Source organism: Cladophialophora bantiana, assembly GCF_000835475.1.
Source record: "Cladophialophora bantiana CBS 173.52 unplaced genomic scaffold supercont1.8, whole genome shotgun sequence".
NCBI classification, from domain to species: Eukaryota; Fungi; Ascomycota; class Eurotiomycetes; order Chaetothyriales; family Herpotrichiellaceae; genus Cladophialophora; species Cladophialophora bantiana.
In genome coordinates, this window is record NW_015971582.1 from 1,751,687 (window position 1) to 1,773,916 (window position 22,230).

At 52.2% G+C, this 22,230-nt stretch overlaps 7 protein-coding genes across 7 annotated transcripts; 5 read left to right on the forward strand and 2 right to left on the reverse strand.

Annotated features, from left to right (window-relative positions):
* Positions 1 to 124: 124 nt before the first annotated feature.
* Z519_06286 (uncharacterized protein) lies at positions 125 to 679 on the forward strand (the record flags this gene model as incomplete). Its single annotated transcript, XM_016764026.1, has 1 exon — positions 125 to 679. The coding sequence occupies one exon, from the start codon at positions 125 to 127 to the stop codon at positions 677 to 679; it is 555 nt and encodes a 184-aa protein (XP_016620350.1).
* A 2,139-nt stretch (positions 680 to 2,818) lies between these two features.
* On the reverse strand, positions 2,819 to 3,785 carry Z519_06287 (uncharacterized protein; the record flags this gene model as incomplete). The annotated part of the gene is made up of 2 exons (XM_016764027.1): positions 2,819 to 3,244; positions 3,297 to 3,785. The coding sequence occupies 2 exons, from the start codon at positions 3,783 to 3,785 to the stop codon at positions 2,819 to 2,821; spliced, it is 915 nt and encodes a 304-aa protein (XP_016620351.1).
* Positions 3,786 to 10,150: 6,365 nt separating this feature from the next.
* Z519_06288 (uncharacterized protein) lies at positions 10,151 to 12,991 on the forward strand (the record flags this gene model as incomplete). Its single annotated transcript, XM_016764028.1, has 8 exons — positions 10,151 to 10,304; positions 10,361 to 10,564; positions 10,611 to 10,693; positions 10,748 to 10,927; positions 10,975 to 11,071; positions 11,127 to 11,276; positions 11,330 to 11,574; positions 11,627 to 12,991. 8 exons carry the CDS (start codon positions 10,151 to 10,153, stop codon positions 12,989 to 12,991), a joined length of 2,478 nt encoding a protein of 825 aa, XP_016620352.1.
* Positions 12,992 to 13,544: 553 nt separating this feature from the next.
* Positions 13,545 to 14,907, forward strand: Z519_06289 (60S ribosomal protein L3; the record flags this gene model as incomplete). Its single annotated transcript, XM_016764029.1, has 4 exons — positions 13,545 to 13,636; positions 13,708 to 13,864; positions 13,924 to 14,597; positions 14,652 to 14,907. 4 exons carry the CDS (start codon positions 13,545 to 13,547, stop codon positions 14,905 to 14,907), a joined length of 1,179 nt encoding a protein of 392 aa, XP_016620353.1.
* Positions 14,908 to 16,243: 1,336 nt separating this feature from the next.
* Positions 16,244 to 16,732, forward strand: Z519_06290 (uncharacterized protein; the record flags this gene model as incomplete). The annotated part of the gene is made up of 1 exon (XM_016764030.1): positions 16,244 to 16,732. The coding sequence occupies one exon, from the start codon at positions 16,244 to 16,246 to the stop codon at positions 16,730 to 16,732; it is 489 nt and encodes a 162-aa protein (XP_016620354.1).
* Positions 16,733 to 18,354: 1,622 nt separating this feature from the next.
* Z519_06291 (uncharacterized protein) lies at positions 18,355 to 19,833 on the forward strand (the record flags this gene model as incomplete). Its single annotated transcript, XM_016764031.1, has 2 exons — positions 18,355 to 18,805; positions 18,866 to 19,833. The coding sequence occupies 2 exons, from the start codon at positions 18,355 to 18,357 to the stop codon at positions 19,831 to 19,833; spliced, it is 1,419 nt and encodes a 472-aa protein (XP_016620355.1).
* A 1,191-nt stretch (positions 19,834 to 21,024) lies between these two features.
* On the reverse strand, positions 21,025 to 21,414 carry Z519_06292 (uncharacterized protein; the record flags this gene model as incomplete). The annotated part of the gene is made up of 1 exon (XM_016764032.1): positions 21,025 to 21,414. One exon carries the CDS (start codon positions 21,412 to 21,414, stop codon positions 21,025 to 21,027), a length of 390 nt encoding a protein of 129 aa, XP_016620356.1.
* Positions 21,415 to 22,230: the final 816 nt, after the last annotated feature.

The following is a 22,230-nucleotide window of genomic DNA, read 5'->3' on the forward strand; positions in this document are numbered from 1 at the left end:
GTATTCTGGACGGTATCAAGAAGCGGTCCAGTTCATAGAATGGCCGTCCAACCTTCCAAATGTCGAGATTCTCGTGTCCAGCAAACCCGAACCTGGCTTCGTTGATGCCTTCTGTTGTGGCCCGATGCTGAAGCTTGAAGATCTCACGCGAGCCGATATTAAGAGCTATGTGGAACATGAAATCGATTCTCTCTCCACCCCCCCCCCCCAAAGATACGACCTTGATATCCTTAACGTTCCTCCTATTTCGAAAGTTAAGCTGTGGGGTTCTAAGGAGTTAAATAGAGTCCGCGGAGGACGACTGAGGAGCCGGTGCTGGGGCCTTGTGCAGCTGCGACTTCCCTATATCAAATATGACGATAACGAGACTCCACCTATTACTTCTGCGCATTTTATGCACAAGACTGTTCTCGAATTCCTGAACATTCCCGAGACTTGGACTTCAGGACCATTGACTGTTCCAGATGATGGATTTGACACATGCGCCGTACTGGCTTTCATCTCTACATATCTTATCTATATATACGCGAAGCAGCAAAGAATGAGTGCTTGGCAGGAGCAAATACGGCGATTCGTTAGCAATTGCTCACATTCCGGTGACACTGCGACGCTGTTCATGGAAGCCATCTTGACCGTCTCCTTGAGGAGGCAAGAAACACCAAAGGTCCGCATCCGATAAGAGCGCTCCGAGCATATTTGCAACGTTGCAGTATGTCTGATCCAATGGGAGTCGGCCGCATTGTACTGACCTTGGCCGTTGAACTCGACTTATTTGAACTTGTCAAAAGGCAGCTCAGCATGAGCAGGGCCCGGGAAGCCAGGCATTAAGCGACATCTCTTTACCGTACCATGCAATCCAGCGTCCTTCTGGCAATATCTGGGGAAGGACGCCCGACTACATTTTTCGACTATCGGAGTGCCAGCTGCAAGCGCAACGAGATGATTCGAGACGCAGAAACGCCACAATTCGATGGTGCGATTCCGTGGAGCTGTTTCCTTAACGTCGTCTCGACCCAAGCCCCTGCTGCAGATATCGTCAGTGTTAAGAAGACGTCCGAAGCGTTCTTCCGAGCCAGAGCTGATTCGAATATTGTCGAAGCTGAGGAGAGGATCGAGAACTGTTTCCGGAACTTTAACTTCAGTGCCATTTCAAAGCATAAGAGAGCAACCTTGTTGCAGACGTCAAGTACTCGTACATCCTCCGCCTTTTGGGCTCATACCAGCGGAACGACCCTGCAGTCAACGATGCTTACCTTGACGTCCAAACCCCCATTGCTCCTAGTCAGGTTTACCGATTCCCAACCGCCAGGGGGGTAATTTGATCTAGATTTGAGGTTTGACGTTGGTCCAAGCAGATCCATATGCCACGCAAGAGTAAATTCAAGACACAATCACGGGGCGAGCTTTGAGAGGAGTATTCCTAGCCTGGCGAGGGTTGCACACATTTGTGGGGAATGGGACGACTCGGACTAAGTAACCAGCTGCCAAAGTTCACAGCATTAAGTGTTCATGATTTCTCATTCTAGGATAGCGCGGAATGACGTTGTCAACTGAGCCTTCCAGCAAAAGGCCTCGCCGACCTTTCCATGAATTTGGTGCTTCTGTAACATGCTGACCACGAGAGGTGGAGGGAGAGTAAGGCTATAGAGGCTAAGAGTAATAGTGGAAAATTATTAGGACTAAGGGAGAGGAAGGGAGGAGAGGGAGGAGAAGACAAGTAAGGAAACATTATAGAACAAGGGGATTTAGTTAACCCAGCACCTATTGATAATAAAGATCTATGAAAGTATATTTTAAAAAGGGAACAAGAGCTTCTCGAGTTTTTTTATATGGAGATATCAGGACTTGATCCCAACAACATTGTAGGACATCTTCTTAGGGATCCCGATCCCGAGCCAACGAGACGTGCGTCGGTCTATAATCAAGACAGAAACAGCGCCTTAGAACACATTTTCCAAGAGACGGGCATGGCTTGTTACTTTACTTCGCGAGGCTGAGGCCGAGGCTTAGGCTGGGGGGACGATAAACATTACAGCAGGGCAGGGGCAGGGGAGGCAAAACGGGCGTTTGTGGTACATGACGATTCATCATTGACTCGCACGGCTCCCCTACCCGCGGGTAATGAAGCATGATGATGATTTTTCAAGGCGGGGGATCTGCGCGGTCAAAAGTTTCGTTCAACTCTACCTAGGGGCAACCAGGGATCAGGAAGACAAGACACATCTTCTATTTTTCTCACATGTAATGGATCTAGGCTCGGGTCGGGAGATCATGATCGTGGCGCGCAAATCACAGGGAGGCTACGGCATGGGGGGTGAGGAGTCTCGGAAGGCTTTTGTTCTTGTTCCCTCTAGAATATTGGACCACATTCGACGAGTTTTGACGCCACAAGGAGACAGTCCTGCCGCACGCCGTCCGCTGGTCTTTGGAAAATCCAAGCGAGGTGGTAGCAGACGCCGTTCCCAGGCCAGAAAACCAACAGATGAAGACGTCGGTCGGTCTGAGCGTGAAAAGCTTGTAACCCCAGCAGGACACATCATGCATCATCCCTCCATCCGAAAACCGTGAGCATAATCGAGGTGATGGTGACTACTTTTGAAATAGAGTTGTACGACGCTCTTCGGTCCTTTTGTAGTTTGCTCAAAGGTCACAACGAGTTGGATCACCAAAGTGACAAAAGAAGTTCCCGCGCCAGACGTTATGCAGTTCTAGAGGACGCCCAGGTATAGGAGGGGAAATGCCCCGATCGTTTTAAAAAACACAATAGCCATCTGATCATGCCTTCGTCATAGTCGGATCCCAGAACAGTAGATAAAATTCACTTTCGTATAGCAAAAAGGAGATACTTCTCCCACCAATCCCTTAAAAGGAGCACGGAGGCGCGCCCGTCATCGCGTCTCTCCGTCCCGTCCGGGTTTCCCATGATGATGGCAAAGACCCAAAATACTGCCATGATCCAGGCTGCAATGGCGTTTCCAATACTGATTAGAGGAGACGTAACGTGGACCAGGACCAGACAAACCGGACTGAACTCGAAGGTGTGAGCATTGTCTAGCGACTTCGCAAAGATCATTTGCAGATGATTTCGAAAGACCGGCGCAATCATGCGGACCAGAGATATGCTGGGTGAGCATTCTTTGCGACAAAGCCGAAGAGGGGCAAAGACTGTGATGATGAGGACGGCGAATATTGAGAATAGAGCGCTGAATAGGCAGTGAAAAGGGTCGAGAAAGGACATCCACATCTGGGGTGTGTCAATATTGACGAAGGTACAAAAAGTCAAGAGGGTTTCTTACCAGAATCCACAGGGCATGGTCGCCCTCTGTCTCCTCATCTGCTGTGATCGACTTTTCTTGGATGTACCGGAATACGGCCGAGTTGTCTTCTATCACGGGTGTCCCCGCTTGAATGCTTCTTCTTGCTCCACGCCCCGAATGTTGTGAGCCCGAAGGGGAATGTCTGGTGATCGTCTCTTCCACCAAGCCCCTCTCTGCCATAGGGCCATATTGATATTGTTGGTACGCTAGGTATGGCTTGGATTCCGCCCCAATCGTCGAACCAGACTCGGCGCTGGATATTGAGGTTTGGAGTCGGAGAGGGTCCTTCTGACGAGGGGTCGTGGGAGTTCGAAGAGTAGGAGACACATATGCGGTCGGAGGCTGTTGTAATGGAGGGGGACCGGCTGGGTGGTAACGGCGTTCGGCCTGAGGGGAGTATGAACTGTTTCTGACTTGATTGTAGGCCGACGCACGTCTCGTGGACTCGGGATCGGGCTCGAAAGACATTCTGATCATCAGAAAGGCCGCTGGTGGGACAGAGCCTTTTCATCACCGAACTGGCGGGAGAAGCTGCTGAGGCAATGCGCGGTAGCGGAGGGCAGGGGCAGCAGATTGACAGAGTCTAGCAGAGGGGACATGGGGAGCAGAGATATAATGAAATACCAACATGATTCTAGAGAGCGGGAATCACCCAAGAACTCAAGAGACACGATCTTTCTTGGTCCTGATCATCCTGCTCGCTCAATCCGGCTCAAATCCTCCACTTCCGCTGCTCGAGCCCCGGCCAAGATCTGGGCACTTGGCTCTTTCTCTAGGCGACATCTTGGCCTTCTGCAGCATGGATCCAAGGAGTCAAGGACGGTTGATTGCGTCTGCATGAGGGCGGAATGCCATCTCAGGGAGGCCCGTGGACGCCGCTGGACGCTTTGTCCGTTGCATGTTGCCGGTTTGCTACACCGTATATTTGATATTTGGTTGATCAGGGCGAGGAAAACAAACAGCACAACCTGCCTCCCTGAGTTCTTGGCATCCGGCTCCTTTGCGTGACTTGCCCGGTGACATGGTGACCAAGTGACAGGGCGTGATTGTGGATTGCCGCCTTCGCCTGTGGAACCCGACCACTCACCAAGCTACCAAGCCCACGCCCGGAGCAAATCACCGCCTTCCCAGTTCAACAAGACCGCTGTGAGGAGCCTTGTCGCAAGACCATCTTGGATTTTTCATGGCGACGCCGTACTTACTCGGACGGAGAAAATGGAGGGAGACGAGAGAAGAAAGCCGACTTCTGCTGCCAGATCACGTGTACGCTTCGCCCATCTCGCGATTTTCTGGTCCGGAGTCAACAATCAGAAAAGGCGTTCAGATATTTACAGTCCCCTTGTGTGACATCGCACGAAAGTCAAGAGTATCATGCCCCTTCTCCTACTGTATACACTCTATATCACGGATAAACCGCCGTCTGCCGGCCTATCTTTCCCGTCATGTTGCGAACAATATTCGTGGTCAATCGTGGCTCAGTGACTTGTTCTTTGACCCTAGCACACAGCATTTCGGCCAGTCTCATGATCCTGTTCAAACGCCCAAGTGCTGGCATACGCGGCATCGCCTTGTCATCGCCTTGTCCCGGGCGTGCGGTCTCTCGTCGGTCACTGCTTGGCTTGGTGTCCAGCTTGAGACTCTCGCGGCGCTGCTGGGCGTCCCTCTTGGCTGTTCAACGCCAGGATAATGAAAACCCGCGATTGCCATTCTCAAAGCTCCTGCAGCGTGACTAATACGGTGTGAGTGATAAATCGCTTCTCCGAGACAACCTTGTCGGTCAGCAGGTGGACAAATCATAGACCTCTAACATATGGGTCGCTTCTTGGATAAAAGCTTGTTCACGGCTGTTGGACGTAACATCATAATAGATGACCACGGAACCACAGATACCCTCAAAACGTACTAGTAGCTCTGCCATCCATCTGCAGTAGGGTCCAGCTGGCAATTTTTTATGCCGAGCATGATTTTCGGAAGGGTCGGGCGCAAATCTCGGTATGGGAATGCACCATGCCTGAGAAATACTCCTTCCCTTGACAGTCCGTGGAGGACCGTGGATCAGTGACCAGGGTTGTCTTCATTCAAGTACTCCGTAACCCCTTTCTTGTCGTTTCGTATGGTGTTCTAAACTTGGCTGTGACGGCCGTTGCTACCCGTTAGTCCGCGGTCCGATGTAGAGTGTGCTGTTCTCAATCATGCTCTGCGAGATGGACATGAGGCCCTGGTCTATGATGGCTCTGCAGTGATATATGGTATGATCAGCCAGTGTAGATTTAACAGCGGCAATTGTACGTGTCCAGCAACCATTACCTCGTGTAAAGTGCCACTTCCGTGGTAACCAATACGAGGTTTAGGACCACAGCATTATCCAGTTCCAACCGGAAGGAACCCGGCAAGGAATAAATAGGTATACTTGACCTCTTCTCGTATAATAACTCACCAGATGAAGGCCTGTGTCTGAATAAGAATAGCCTATCTTTATAACGTTCAAGGCATTGTTGCGGAGCGAAGAATTGCCTTCATTCTGACATCTATCGCCAGAGAGTTGTTAGAAGTCCTCGCAAGGCCAAGCCAAATGACTCCGGAGGGCATCAATTTCGGTCATTGCAGCACCCGCTAATATCGAAGCGCCGCCTGCTGGAGATAACGACGTCCACTAGAGCCATGCTGAGAGCATAAAAGAATGGAAAGCCAAGAATTATCGCAAGTCTGCCGCGAGAACATCGAAACGACCACTCCGGAACCAAGCGTCTGCGAAATGATATCAAGGGTTTCGTCATGGCCGTTGTTGCAACGTCCGGATGAGGTGCGGCCAGGTGCAGGCACTTGCTTGAGAAATCCGGGTCGATCAGCCAAGAGCAGAAGTGACACTGAGTCTCTCAGGTAGCCACTCCGCGTCAATTTCTTACCCGCCAGAGCACGGTGGTCCCAATCAAAGAGTGTCAGGTGTCTACCACAAATCCAACATGGATTTCCCATGATGGTGAAATTCAGGTGCCCTGGATTGCCGCCACAAGGGTAGTGACCTGGCTTCACAAACCGATTGCATAGCAAAGACAGATGGCGGTGGGTTAACAGCCTCGTCCAAGACAAATTGTCGAGTGGCTATGATTCGGGACAGGTTGTTTCAAAATTTGCTGTCGTACCACATCTCTGGACTCGCGCGCATGAGGTTCATGTTTTGGTAACTAATGCGGTCGGCCGTTCGATCTTCTGTGCAACCACTGGGCTGGAAATCCGGGTTGAGTCTAGTCTGGCCTTGCCCGTCTCCCAGAATCTTGTGTCACGTGTCGGCACGCGAGGCTCGCTCGTTCTGCTCTTTTGGTCGGCAGCACGAAACCCAAAATTGGGAACTCTCGAATTGGCATGCTCGCAGCCGTAAGCAGAACTGTTTCCACATGGCCGGCGATTCTGAGCCGGAAGGTCGCGATGATGGAAATGTATCCGAAGATAGAGAAGCTCACCTAAGCATCGGTTTCCCTGGTTGCCTCGGCCACCCCGGCATCCCTGGTGTTGCTGGAACACTCGGAGCTTGGGTCCAATTTGACGTGGTTTGCAAACCCTGAATCATGCCCGCGGGGGTCGCACAAGGGTTGACGTTGCGTCACGTGCGACCTGCCATACCGTCATCCCTACAGCATCACTATGGTTCTGCAACAGTGCGTAATTGTGTCGCATCAGCCTGTCGGGTGTTAGGGTCATTCATGATTAAAAGATATGATCCGTACCAGTAAAAACCTTGACCCAAGTGCCAAAGGCGCAGGGGTGATCGACTCTGGAGGATTGTCCAACTGCTGCTCGAGCAGTACGGTGCAGATGGCAGTGCCACCCAAATGTATGTTTTCGTACCTGTGCGGGTTAAATGTGTCGATCAATGGCAATTTTTGACCAGCACCAGGCAAGGAGAGGTTGGTTAAACGAAGTCTAGCGTCATCTCAGCCCGGATTTGATCGAACCGCATAATGTAGAAATACGGGTCATCGTGTTGTGGTCACCCCCTTGCTCAGAGTGACAGCCGGTGGATGACATTTAACAGCTCGGCGGCAAATGGGTGGGGAAGAGAGGACGAGGAGTTGTCTAAACACAAGTGGCACAGTCTGACACAAAAAATACACGGCGCACCTGACGATCAAAAGTGCTTGAAGGTGACGGAGCCGATACAGCCCAGGGTACCAAGAGAATAGAGAAGGGACAGAGCATCACTATTGCGAGAGGCATAGATAGTGTTGTTGTCCGAGGTACCTACTGTATAAAGGTCGCCTTGAATTTAACAGCAAACCACTTCCAGCGCCTACCGCCGCTTATTTTGCAAAGACAAGATCGCCTATGTCGGTGCCTAGGCCCTAGGCTGGGAGGCGTAAGGCTTGGTAGCCAGACTATCAGACAAGCCATGCGCCGCTTGACAGCGTGCCCCGAAGCCACATTCCCCAATCCTGCGCAACCTGGCAACCCCCCCTTAACCTTGTTCTGGTGAAGGCGCAACGCCAGGCGTCACACTGGCTTGCGCCAGTTCTGGCCCCCTGAAAGTGACACGGAAATAGCCACGGAAAAGAAAAGCCTGAGTCTGTCTTGTATGACCAGGTGACCTTGAGGCTGTCTCCTTTTCGGTATTGTCCACCTTTTGTGGCCAGCGCAGAGGTTTCTCTGTTTTGGAGAAATGCTCGTGTTTCATTTTTGTCCAGCTTGACGAGTCTGGGCCCTAGGCATTAGGTCAATATTCGAGACCATGCGGATGATGGGCAGTGGCCGGGACGTTGGTGGCCTGGGGTGTCAGAGGGCTTGACAACAAGCAGGCGGTTGGCTGGCATTTGATTCATTTTCGGAATAAGATGATGTCGCGGTGGGTGGCTTGATTCCGTTTCTCGAAACAGGCGAGGATTGGCAGGCAGCTCGTGGAGAGCAGAAATGAGCTAAGACGCTAGCCGAAGGACGTGGAGAAGACGGAGCAGCCGCAATGATGAATCCTGGAGGAATTGAACAGCGAGGGCGAAGCGAGGGAGGGGACACCCCGGGAATGACAAGAAACCAAAGCCATGCGTTGCAGAGGTACCTGCCGTCTGTCCCGTGGCTTGCCCGCCCCCCTGGCACTGCGACTGGTGACCAAGGCCGCTAGGCCAACGGAAAAATGGAATGGGATGGCCAAAGTGAGGGCCCCTCCCCTTCAACGCCCCCCTGACTACGACGGAGCCACTGAAACGTGCCCAAAAATCCAATGGAGCGGCGGCACACCACCGAGGGACGGCCCACAGAACCTGTTCGTTCTGTTCCTCCTGTTCGTCATAACTAAGGAGCATGCCGTACACTTCCAGCAGAAAGCCTGACAGTTCTCCCGCCCCCCCGGTCTTGCCTGAGGCTTTTGCGGTTAGCCTCATGGAATAGCGAGACGATTCCAGTCAGCAACCCACCAGCAATTTTCCCTTTAGGATGTGCCGGCGGTCGTTTTCGTAAGGAGGGTTGCCGGCGGATGTCGATGACGATCGGGGTGATGGGCTGGTGGGTGATGATCATACCGCGACGAAGTTATTGAGCGCATCACCGCGCACCACTATCACCACATGTCTTACAAAAAGAAAGACAGCGACAACCGAGAGAGTCTGGTGGGGATTCAGGCATCAGGCTCAGGTTCGCATCGTACTCGGTATTGTTTGGCGAGTCGCAGGCACAGATGGTACGGAGTAGCAATGTCAAACTCGCGCCACCCCAAGCCATTTGTCCGATGGCGAGATGGGTACCCCCAGCAGAGGTCTTGGTAGAGGAAGCCTCTTGACAAGCAGCAAGGCGGAGGTTTTTAAAGTGTCAGACGGGTCGCAACAGACCCACTACCACAACGTACTAAGCTGGGCACGCTCTACCAAGTACCTAACAGTAAGTACTGTACAAGGAGGCGTTCCTTGACCTGGGCTTGCTGGATCGCCCGACAAACCCCAATCCCGTTGCACCAAGCAAGCCGTGGCAGCCCCACCGCCTGGATTCTTCGTCTCGACGCCCAAAGAAACCCCATCCATGCCCCATCCACCACCCAGGTGATAGCGGCAATCCCTGCTCGGTGCCCATCCACCGCCCATGCCAGTTGATCCGAGCACTATCGGGTCCCCGCCCCCTGCCCATACCAATCACCTAGGGCTCCATCGCCCCTCCACTTGTCCCCCTTCCTGGTGCTGCTGGTTGCAAGCCAGCGAGAAGCTAAGAATTGTCAGAGCCCGTGCGCCGCAGTCTAGCAACTGATGGCAACCTGATGTGTCCGGCTCTGCTTCTCGCCCGCCGACAAATGATCCAGCATGAGATCTAACCCTACCTCTAGCGTGCTTTCCCGTGACTTTGCTTTCAGAATGAGAGCCCTCCTTCCTCCTCCCGTCTTCCCACCGTCATCCTCCACCAGCTTCTTCTCCCGTGTCGCCTTGCTCAGGCTATACCTTTGCTCGTCTTTTACCACCTAGGTTTGATCTTTTCCTCACGCCGCCGTCGCCAGTATCTCGTACTTTATGCCCTACCATCATCTCCTGAGGACATAACATTGTCATTGTCGCACCCTCCCTGCTATTGTTGTCACCCTAGCTTGTTTTCGCTCTTGTTCGTCCCAAGCAGGCGAGCATCTTTTTTCCCAACCCAGCTACCATTCTTCAGACGCCATTCACCGCGTCGTCGAGCACCTCTACTTTTTCTCTCACACCCCTCTTGAGCTTGATAAGAGGAGGTACATTTGGCCGCAGCCAGAACCTGTCGACGGCCCAGATCATTGCAGCAGCCGACGCAGTGAACATTTGTCCAAGAGCTCCCTCCTTCTGATCCCCCCCACCAGCTGAGGCTCTTCGCATCACATCTCCAAGGGATCAACAATGGCTCTCGTGCCCCATCCATCGCCTCCAGGCGTCATCGGCCTGCAGCCCGGCCCCCATTTTGGCCAAATCAACGGAGCCGCACCGGTTGATGCGCATATGCAGCGCCAACGCCTTCTGGCGCAGTTGAACGAATCCACCTGGCAAAGGATAGGTATGATTGTGAACTGGTCTCTTTCAGAAAATGCATGCTAATCGCGATGATGGCAGGCTCGTTGAACGAGTTACTCGGTGACCACGAGGGCGCTCTGTTCGCATATGAGCAAGCTCTGAGACACAACCAATGGTCAACTCAGACCTTGGGTGCAATCTCAGGCATTCTTCGGACAAAAGAGAAGTTCCCTGAAGCTATGGAATATCTCAAAAACATCCTGAAGGTCGAGCCTGCCAACGGCGAAGCGTGGGGTAACCTAGGTAAAGGCAGTTTTCGCATCGTCTGAGCAAGAACTCACAGAAACAGGTCATTGTTATTTGATGATGGACAATCTGCAAGAGGCCTATACTGCCTACCAGCAAGCTCTTTACTATCTCGCCAAGCCCAACGTAAGCTGTCGCACATCTTCTTTCGTTTGTCCGTATATCTGACAGCAAGTTTAGGAGCCCAAGCTGTGGTATGGCATTGGTATTCTCTATGACCGATATGGCTCCCTGGAACATGCCGAGGAGGCCTTCTCTCAAGTCATGCGGATGCAGCCCGACTTCGAGAAAGCCAACGAAATTTATTTTAGACTTGGAATCATTTACAAACAGCAACAAAAATTCGGACACAGCCTCGAAGTGAGTCGCTCGCTCGCCTGTGTGTGGCTCTACTGACGGTGTTTTAGTGCTTCAAATACATTGTCAATGATCCGCCGCGCCCGTTGAATGAGGAAGACATCTGGTTCCAGATCGGTCACGTGTATGAGCAGCAGAAAGATGCAAGTCCTCATGCTCTAGCTGTCTGCCAGCTCCTCTAACTTTTGTGTGCAGTTTGAAGCCGCAAAGTCGGCGTACAGGCGTGTTCTCGAGAGAGATCCGAAACATGCCAAAGTGCTACAGCAGCTCGGCTGGCTGCATCACCAACAGAGTAACAGTTATGCCAGCCAAGATCAGGCCATCGAGTACCTGGAACAGTCGGTCAGCTCAGGTATGTGTCACTAGAGCCTCTTTTGTAGATCTCGCCGATTGACCACCTCCAAGACAATTCAGATGCACAAAGCTGGTATCTGCTCGGCAGATGTTACATGGCACAGCAGAAATTTCCCAAGGCATATGAAGCTTACCAACAAGCCGTATACCGCGATGGACGGAATCCCACATTCTGGTGCTCCATTGGTGTGCTGTACTATCAAATCAATCAGTACCGAGATGCCCTCGATGCATACTCACGCGCCATACGGCTGAACCCATACATCTCTGAGGTGTGGTACGACCTTGGAACTTTGGTAAGTGTCACGCACGCAATTCACAACCTTGTCTTACTGACCACTGGCACAGTATGAGTCTTGCAACAACCAGACGTCTGACGCTCTCGACGCATATGCCAGAGCAGCTGAGCTTGATCCCACAAACACTCACATCAAAGCCCGTCTCGCTCTCCTGAGAAGCGGAGCGGCAACAGGTCCTAATCAGCACAATGCTCCTGTCCCGCAAGATGTTCACCCGCAAGCATATCAAAATGGCGTTGGCCCTCCTGGTCCTCAATGGGGCGGACCTTCGTCCTCAAACCAGCAACCACAACAACCTCAAGTCGATCCAGCTCGGGTTAACGACTGGGCGAGAGGCATCGCAGGCATCAACCCACCCCCGGGACAACAACAACAATCGCAGCCGCAGCCGCAGCCGCAACAACAGCCACAACAGCAGCAGCCTCTGCCGCCGCCGCAACAACAGCAACAGCAGCAACAACCGACCAACGGCTATGAAGGACGCGATACCATGAGAGCTCCGCCTCGAGGTGCTCCTAGTCCACGTCAGGATGGTCCACGTCCTTACGATTCTTCGCGTCAGACACCTGTTCGAAAATTGCAGTCCCCCTCGCCCAAGATGCAGCCGGCTAACCCGGGCATGTTCCCTCCTGGGCCCCAAACACTGCCGCAGATCTCGATGCAGGATCGCCCCACGGCCTTCGGTAGTGGAGTCCGTCCGTCTCCTACCATGAACGGAGCACCAGCGCCTCATGCCAATGGCAGTGCTTCCGGCTCAACCCTTCCACCCTATGGGCGGCCATTCAGCCCCCCTAGTGAGCTGCGGCCACTTAGAGACGAACGACCTCAGTCTCCAGGGGGAGGCTATCGCCAACAGCCATTCCAGTCTGGTCAGCCATTCCCTAGCATTGCTAATGGTGTACCGTCGGCGGCGCCACCTCTTCCCGCTGCAGAAGGACCTGCTCGTGACGATCGCCCACCCTCTTCTATGAAACGGAGCCGTGAGTGGGAGTCCGATACAGGACCTTCCAAGAAGATAGCAAATGAAGAGACTCGTGCGCGTCTGGATGACCCAGTCCGTCGGAATAGCCCACCGGGCCGCCTACCTACACCGAAAGATCATTACAGGCGGAGCTCATCCGAGATTCGTCGCGAGAATGAACGACGAGCAAATGAGAACTACCACCCCTCTGAGGCAGCACATCACCCTTACAGTCACCCTCAGCAGATCCCGTCAATGCAGTCAATCTTGGATGCCCCAAAGGAGGATCGGAAAGAACAGGTTGAGCAGGCAGCTCGCAAAGTCGATGTAGACGAGGATTATGACAACAACAGTGAGGATGATAAGCGGGCTCCACCTTCAGCAGCTCTGAGCAGCCCTCAAGTCCCGGTACCTCCTCCAACAGTAACGCCAAAGCAAGAGAATGCAGCATAGTTGGTATGACGCTAGTCAGGATCTTTTTCATTGTGATTTCTTTTTTGTGCTGGGTTTGGCTGGATTTTGTACAGCAGCAAGATTGAGCCGGGGGGTTCCACCGTTGGAAAAAATCCACAGTCGCATTGGTACTTCGTTCTGTAAAATGAGCACATGTATTTTGCTTTTTCTCAAGAGTACGAAGTAACGATATCTAGATACTAGGCAACCCTTTATCTCTGTCTTTTCAGGATTTCCCTCTCGCTGTAGGACGACTCTATTCAGGGACAATATCTGCCTCGCTCGCGAATCGGTATGATCACGTGACTGACGAAAATCTTGGCGGTTGGTGCGCACTTTTATCAAAATTATTGAATTTCTTGTATTCCACATTGACTGTGACGCTTCAGCTTGACAATCCACGACAACCTGCTCCTCGTTCAAAAAAGATGTGAGTATAGATTTGACTCGAGATATGCATCTGCTAATATCTTGTAAAGGTCTCACCGAAAGTTCGAGGCACCACGACACGGTAAAATTCCTTCCCATTCGATTACCTCCAGCTCCCATAAAAATGGCTCTCTGGGCTAATACATCCTTCTCGACAGGCTCGCTTGCTTTCCTTCCGCGAAAGCGAGCCGCAAGACACCGAGGCAAGGTCAAGAGGTAGGATACTCTGGTTCTCTAGAAGTCATGACTCGTCTTTCAATGAGTCGAAGCTGAAACATTTGGTCCAGCTTTCCCAAGGATGACCCAAAGAAACCAGTTCATCTCACCGCTGCCATGGGATACAAGGCCGGGATGACCACAATTGTCCGCGACCTTGATAGACCTGGTGCGAAGATGCACAAGAAAGAGATTGTTGAGGCTGTGACTGTGATCGAGACCCCCCCTGTAGGTCTCAAAGAAAGCTGGCACTGACGGTTACGTGGTTGAGGCTGATCTCTTGCTAGATGATCGTCGTCGGCCTCGTCGGCTACATCGAAACACCCCGCGGCCTTCGTTCCCTTACCACCGTATGGGCCGAACATCTCTCTGACGAAGTGAAGCGCCGCTTCTACAAGAACTGGTATCGATCCAAGAAGAAGGCATTCACCAAGTACGCAAAGAAACACTCCGAGAACAAAGGTGCCTCAATCACTCGGGAACTCGAGCGCGTCAAGAAATACTGCACAGTCGTCCGCGTACTTGCTCATACTCAGATCCGTCAGACACCCCTCAAGCAGAAGAAGGCGCATTTGATGGAGATTCAAATCAATGGTGGTAGTGTGGCAGAGAAAGTCGATTTCGGTCACGGGTTGTTCGAGAAGCCTGTTGAGATCAGCAGCATCTTCGAGCAAGACGAGATGATCGACTGCATCGCCGTCACCAAAGGTCATGGCTTTCAGGGTGTAACCAGCAGATGGGGCACCAAAAAGCTTCCGAGAAAGACACACAAGGGTCTGAGAAAAGTCGCTTGTATCGGTGCTTGGCATCCTTCGCACGTCCAGTGGACGGTTGCCCGTGCTGGTCAGATGGGTTACCACCATCGTACCTCAGTCAACCACAAGGTCTATCGGATTGGGAAGGGCTCTGATGAGAATAACGCGGCTACAGACTTTGACGTTGTAGAAAAGCAGATTACACCGTAAGTTCTCCCTTACATGGCTTGGTGTGTCCGAAGTCCTAACGTGTCGAACAGAATGGGCGGATTCGTCCGCTATGGGGTGGTCAAGAATGACTTCGTCCTGCTCAAGGGCTCTGTGCCAGGGGTCAAGAAGCGAGTCATGACCCTCCGCAAGTCAATGTTCCCACACACGTCCCGCAAGGCGCTGGAAAAAGTCGAGCTCAAATGGATCGACACATCCTCGGAGTTCGGTCACGGGGCGTACCAGACTCCCCAGGAGAAGAAGCAATTCTTGGGTACGCTCAAGAAGGATCTTGTCGCTGCTTCGTGAGTATGAGGAAGAGCTCGTGGGAGGCGATACTGGAGGCGCATGGTGTAGCGTCAGCAAACGGAAAATGAGTGTCTTTGTGCTCGTTTATTCGGAGAGATATGAGCAACGCAAGCATGAGATACCAACAGACCTGTCTATTCTCCTTGATTTCCAAGCGGAGTGATACATATCTAGGTAGTATGGCAAGTCTTGTTGTGGGAGTGGGAAAATTAAATCCAATTTTCGATGCGCTTGGAACGACACTCAATGCTTGCTCCCTAGCCATCGGTCTGCCTCAAAGCTCAATGTAGATAATAGAAGCATTACGCTCTTGACCCTCGTGCGTCTTGATCGCCCGAGCACGGACTTCCTTGAACCCCGGCTTGCATACTCTGTGCATCAACAAATAAATACCCTTACAGGAGGATCCCACATCCTTGCATGACTTCGGCGGCGGCGTCAACGATCGAAACGGACCGTGCGTGTCGAAAGTCTCGGTGAAACCCAAAACATTTCCCCCTTCAAATGTAGGCAGGTATAGAACTTTGTACAGAGCATTGCAAAGATCGCCGTCACCTTAGCTCACGCCCTCAATTCCGGTAAGGGCGATCGATTATTCTGCCGTGTTGAGGTCCGCACCCGGATAAGAATCCGACTTTTCTCGTAAGCAGCCATGGGGGATTTCCATCCATGCCTAGTTAGATTCAATGCTGAGTTCGGCGTCGAATGTAGGAATCGTTCAGATACTCGTATGTACCTAACCCCGGTGGTCAGTGAAGGCTGCGTCACCAGCGCCCAATGCCCTCAGCCGCCACACTGCGTACGAGGAGGTGCCGGGCAAAGAGAGATTAGTGTCGCCGTAAGCCTTACGGGGGCCGCCTGGTGAGAAAATGCGAGCGGTTGTTCCGTAGTGGTAGCAATACTGTTTGGTTCGAAGTCCGAAGCCCGATGAACATAGAACCGGGCTCTGAGGTCGAGACCAGCAGCACGAACGGGACAAACAGTCTCCGACAATGACGTCATCGTCGAATATGAAGACTGAGAGCTTTGCAAAAAATGGCATGATATCAACCTGGCACTACATCCTGTAAACGTACGAATGCCCAGATCGTGCGCATTAACATGCCTACATAGAGAAGAGATTATCGCGCAGTCTGTTCGTATCGCCTCGCAGCAACAGCAGCAGATATCAGGGACGCATTGGCGACTTCTGGGGAACCGTTCAACAACAGCGTTGCTGCCACTGTCGAGACCTAAAGCGTCAACGACTAGAAAATTCCCTGCACCTCGTCTAAATTCTATCACCATCAAGACGGCAGGGTCATCGACTCCTTCTCCGCACAACAATTCCAACACCATGTCAGACGACAGTTCCTACCTGTCCTTTCTAGAAAAGGCGAACGCAAACCCCAAGGCCGGCCAGACCGTTGCAGAATCAGAATCCACCTCTCAACCACGGTCGAAGCTGGACCCAACAACTGCCTCTTCGGATGCCTTGCCAGCCTCCTTGAAGTCGCTGCCAGACGTCACGTATACCTCCGACACAGACTCGCCATTTGAGCCTGCGCTGTTCAACTATTCCGGCTCGGAGCTCCCCTCAGCCGAGGAATTTGCAAAGTGCCTTGCGCCCAGGTCAGCGGGGCCCGTGGAGGAGCTGAGTACTCGAGACTTTGATCCGAGGGGACAATATGGCGAAGTCATCCACAGGGTGGAGCAGGCGGGAAAGGGGAAGACGAGAGTCAAGGTTTATAGAGTGGAAGTCAGCAAGACGAGAGTCGAGTATTATATCTTGACGGTCGGGGAGAGAATGCTGGTCGGCGTCGTGACCAAGGCGGTAGAGAGCTAGAAGAAAAGGAGACTGCACACGAGGGAAGCGGAGCGCATAAGATGCACGAGGGAAGTCGTGGCCGGTCAAGAAAGACAATCGCAAATGTCGTCGGTGGAGGTCGTCGGTGGAGTGTTAAGGATCCCTACTGATCCTAACTGGGTTAGGGTTCTCAGCAACAATCCTGGTATAGCATGAGCTGGTTGTGGATCACACGCGATATGAGCAAGGTTTCTCTGTTACTAAGAACTGTATAGTCCAGTAGATAACATGAGTTGGCTACGGAGAGAGTGTAACTATGTAGGGGTAACGAGGGTGTATATATAATGCCTGTGCTCTGTGCGCTCTGTGCGCTCTGTGCGCTCTGTCAACAGGGCCAACAGGGCCAACAGAGCCAACAGGGCATATCACGTGACTCAGCCTTGTTCTCCTGTGGATCCTTCCATCTGTCCAATGAGTGTGGTGAGTCGCGCCAATGCAACTCGTAACCGGGTTTCCTCAAGGCTGTGTCTAACATATACGTGGGTCCTTTTTTCGCCCAGGGGGCCAACCCCTACAAAAAGTTAGTGGTGCGTACCCTTGGGCGATTTGTCGAACCTCGTCACGCCCTTTTTTGCCTTCTTTTTTTTAATTTTAGATAGTGCATGGTGTTGTAAACTTTTCACAGTTCAGAATTACGTTGCTCTTACCACTGCTATAAATTTCTTCGCCTTGCAGTTCGCCGCAAGCGTTGCTAATCGCCTTATAGTCCCCAATATGGGCCGGGCCGCTACTACCGTAAACCGGTCTAAGTGTGGGGGATATTGTCTTGGATGCTGTTCTGTGGGGAATCAAACAGCTTCATTTCAATATTTAATACTTTAAATCTCTGCCCATTCGGTTAGTCCTCCAACCTTCCTTCGTTGGTAACAAATGTAATTCTTCTCCCAGATCCACGTATTTTATCTCCGTCTTGTTAGTTTGCTGGCACGGAGCAAGATAGGAGCCAAAATGGCAAGCAGCGGTAAAAGATATGGGGGAGAAAAGAAGTTAGCAAGGAATTTCTTCCTTACCCGCTGGCGCTTTTCGGGTCCACAGGGCACAGTTGTTTCGGCTGAGCAGGAGGTGAGGCGCTTACTTAGCCACTCGCAGAACTGAAACACAAGGGGCCAGACGGGCCGGTTACACCATACGGGGTACGAAGTACATGAGCAGCCCGGGCCTGCAATTCCAGACCGCCGCCCCCCTATATTGGCAGCCCGAGCGAATCATGCGATGATCGTCTTGCCGAATACACCTCTGGAACCCTAGGACGCGTACCTTGTATAGTAACAGGCAAGACGTAGGTAGCGTAGGGTGAGGGCCTGTGAATGAGTTGATTGCTGTGCAAGCGCGGTAAATCAGGCTCTTGGCATCAGGATTGACTTGTGAGTGCTGTCGCCAGCTACCGCTCCAAACGGCTGTCGTCTCAGTCTTTCAGAGCCGTCGTCAACTCGGCATTTAGTTCGATCCGTACGGGAAGATGATGCAGCTTTGTCAGACGCCAGGCCTCAATTCAGAGTAAAGCGCCCATGCCTCAACCTAGTGATGTTTTGCGATCTCACCCCGGGCCTCCCCAACAAGACCAGCGCTGACAACAAAGCTGCCCTTTTGTCCACACGAAAATGTTGGTCAATGTACGGCTCCAGCCTTACCGGCTTGTTGTGTTCCTGGGCGTCTTCATCTTAGTTACAATTGCTCTCTACGGTCTCTCAGGTCGCTCGTGGTTGATCTCACCCGCCGGTGCTGAATATGACAGGACGGCTGGATTATCTGGAGCTGTGAGCCACGATGGCTCGAACACAGAACTGCTCGAAGCTGACCAATTTGCCTGGCCGTTCGAGTATAGCACGGTATCGAATCAGTCATTGTTCTGCGAGGAACGCTTTGGACTCGGCTATCTCGACAACTTCAGCCAACGGTCTGCTGAATACTGTACCGCTGAATCGGCCTCGCGCATGACTTGTTTCAGTAGCATCACCGAGACCAAGACCCGACGCAAAGATGCCTTCTGCATCGCCGGTCCCGCCACCTTCGACCTCGACCAACACAAGTTCGTGCTGGACTGCAGCCTCCGTGACCACATACCCTAAGAACTGAACACCGGCTTGCATACTCTGTGCATCAACCTCCCAGGTTACTGGTACTCCACGGGTCCAAAGTACATTTTCAGCACCGCCGTGAGCTTTGCCACTATGCAGGGCGCGACCCCTTCGAGTACCATCCAGGCTTCTCCAGTGACCATCGTCCTCAAGCGGGAAGACGAGTACAAAAACATCTGGCACGCCCTGCTGGAGATCTTCGCTACCTTCATGACCTTGGACATCCTCCGCATGGCACACAATCCAGCCACGAAGGCTCCCTTTATTCAACCTTCCGACTTCTCTAACACCCAGGTGCTCCTTCTAGATCATCTCCCCGACGGCCCATACTCTGAGCTATGGCATCTCTTTGCCCAGAAGCCGATCCTCAGGCTGAGCGACATCACAAGCTCTTTCCCACTTGAGCCAGGAAACATTATAGTGCCTTTGGCGGGTGGAGGAAACCCCTTTTGGCAGGGGGACTGGAACCTGCTCGACTGTACCGACTCCCCTCTGCTGCGCGCATTCTCGCGGCGGGTGTTGAGTTATTACCAAATCCATGACCCCCCCAAACAGCCTGACGACCCGCTTGTCATCACCTACATCGATCGCACGACTAAACGGCGGCTGGTCGACCAAGCCCGCCTGCTCGATGCCTTGCGTCTCCGCCACCCCACCATTCAGCTCAACGTGGTGGACTTCGCGCAACTGCCCTTCGCCCAGCAGCTCGCCGTCGACCGGTCGACTGATATCCTTGTCGGCGTGCACGGCGCGGGGTTGACACATGGCATGTTCCTCCCGCGGGGCTCGGCCCTCGTCGAGATCCTGCCCTTCGGGCTCAAGCATAAAGGCTTCCTCAACATGGCGGCCATGCTGGGCCACGCACATTTCAGCGCCGAATCAGTCGATGACCGTACCCAAACCAGCGCCCGCGGTGACTGGCAAGCTGACGACGTATATATCCCACAGGGGGCATTTCTGGAGCTGGTTGAGCAAGCCATAAGGAAGAAGATGGAGTCGTGAAGAAATAGAGAGGAAGAAATATCGCTGACTGGAGAAACGATCCCGTTGGTTTGCGATACGGCGCGAGGCTGTCTGGCGCAAGCCAATAGGATGATCAATGTCCTTAATTTGGACTTCAATCTCGGACAGACCAAAGAGACATACTTGCCAGTCTCTAAAAAGGATCAGTCAATGATGTGCAGTCACATGAGGACTAGAACATAATTAACGCGGGTCAGAAAAGGAAGAGTTAATCTATGTCCTGTTGTTATTGCACCATGTGCTTTATTCAGAGGATTGAATCATGATAAATCAGCTTCAATCGGGTATCTTGACACAAATGATGAAAATGGGGCGACTCGTCCTGACTATTACGACATCCGACTCGCTGACTTTGATGAGAAAGCAGTGAATAGAGTATGCGAAAAGAATGAGTAAGCCGTGCCACTGAAATGGAGCGTGGAAATATGAATCTTCCGTTCAAACTTCGGTTCTTTTCACAATTCTGGCGTTGCCCCAAGCCCACGCGTGACAATCTTCGCCCTCCTCGTACCTGCGGGGCTCTCCAGCTTTTGCTCTGGGGACATCGGTGAGCATAAACACAGTCTGGATCACAAACAATCCGTATTAGCAACGCGTCACCTCGTATAGCCTCTCGCAGAACGTTCTTCTCGGCCCTCGATCATATCGGCCCCAAGGGCCGACAGGTGGCTGGGGGGAGAGGGACAATTAAGCAAGAACCAAACCACTCACCACGGCCTTGATAGGCTTCGCTATAGCTCTGGAATTAAGCCGGAGGCCTTCGATTCCGTCTCTATCTCAGCGTGAGCGTCCAGAGCACTCCCTGACCCGAGCGTGGGGTGCCTGATCTGGCTCTTTCGCATACCTAGGTATATACAAAGTGGGGACTGGCGGTGACGAATAGACCGACGACAGCTGTGATAAGTGAACATATTAAATCACCATTCAGGATCTTCCTTACAGGAAACTATAAAAGTGTGTTCCTTGTTTCATCAAGTCACTTGGACGGTAAACATCCTGTTTATCTATATACTGAGTTACCGGCATTACACCATTGTCTACCAAGACACAGCCTTGCCATCGAGACTGACCTCCGCCCACCTCCTTTCCTCCAAGGTTGCTTGTAACACCCTTCAACGCTCTCCATAGCTTGGCGCAGTCGCGAGATCTATTCCAGCCACACAGAACATCTCAAATCTGCCGAACCTTCCAAAGTCTTGCTAACCTTTCGATGTCCAATGTGCTTGCGGTCTTAACATCCCAGCCGGTTCCAGTTGTTTTCGCTTCTAGGTAGATGACCTTGTTAAAGACGGAATTCGGGTCTCTTCGGGCTACCAGTGTTTGGGCTTCAACCGTCTCGCTACTCCTCACCCCTACACTTCCGAGCATTGCGCTTCCAATGTAGACGGATATTTTCTTCGAGGTGAACATATCCTGCTGTATCAGGTAGGCCAGGTATCCATTTGGGTTGAGAACAGTGATCCTATTGTCGCTCTTGTTGTATGAAACCCTCTCCGGCTCGTATGCTGCTGCGTTGCCACTCAATTTCTTCGGCAGCGTTGGGCCATTTGGCTTGCGCATGTAAAAGTATATAGAAGAATCTCTTCTTGGTCCGTCTTTCGCTAGATTCGGGGACCACGAGATCGGGACGAGAAATCAGATCCCACACGACCACTGACAGAATGGGATTGCACGCCGCTTGTTTATTCAGCTACAGCATCGGGTTGATATTGGTCGTCTAATAGGCATCTGGTCCAAGGCTGGGAACGGTAAGCGGACTTTTCTCGAATGCATCATATGCGTCCTTGAACTTCGTAACATATCTTGATTCGTGTCAATGGTAGTTGGCTCCGACCACTCGTTTTGTTTTGCATCACCCCTTTCCTGGGAGGGATCTGAATAATGAGAGTAGTTCTTAAATTTGACCATGAAACAATCGTACTTGTAGAGGTCGTTGAACCCAGCTTCTCCACATGTTCGCGTACAGGTCGCGGTGTGTTGAACATCACGGACAAATGTGCTTGAGCTCGCATCCAGCGGTCTGGCGTGTGAGGATAGCGAGGAAAGTGGCCTCTTTCGATGACTCGAAGGCATAGTTGGAGTGTTGCAACAATATCAACTCGAGTCATTTGGAGGACCAGCAGCTGCGACGACAGTAGCAAAATGGTCTGATAACTCGTTGAAAATTGGATGCGTGTCACGAACCCACCGTTGTCCCCAAGTACTCTACGCCCTCCACCCGAATCGGGTGGACGGTATAGAAAGAAAAGGAAAGGATAAGGCAAAGGACGGTTGAGGCACAAGGCTATCGGTTAACGCTGCCTTACCCTTTTCACGTGACAGAAAGAGGGGAAGCTATAAGAGTCTCCTCTCACCTGAATCGGCTGAGAGAGAACT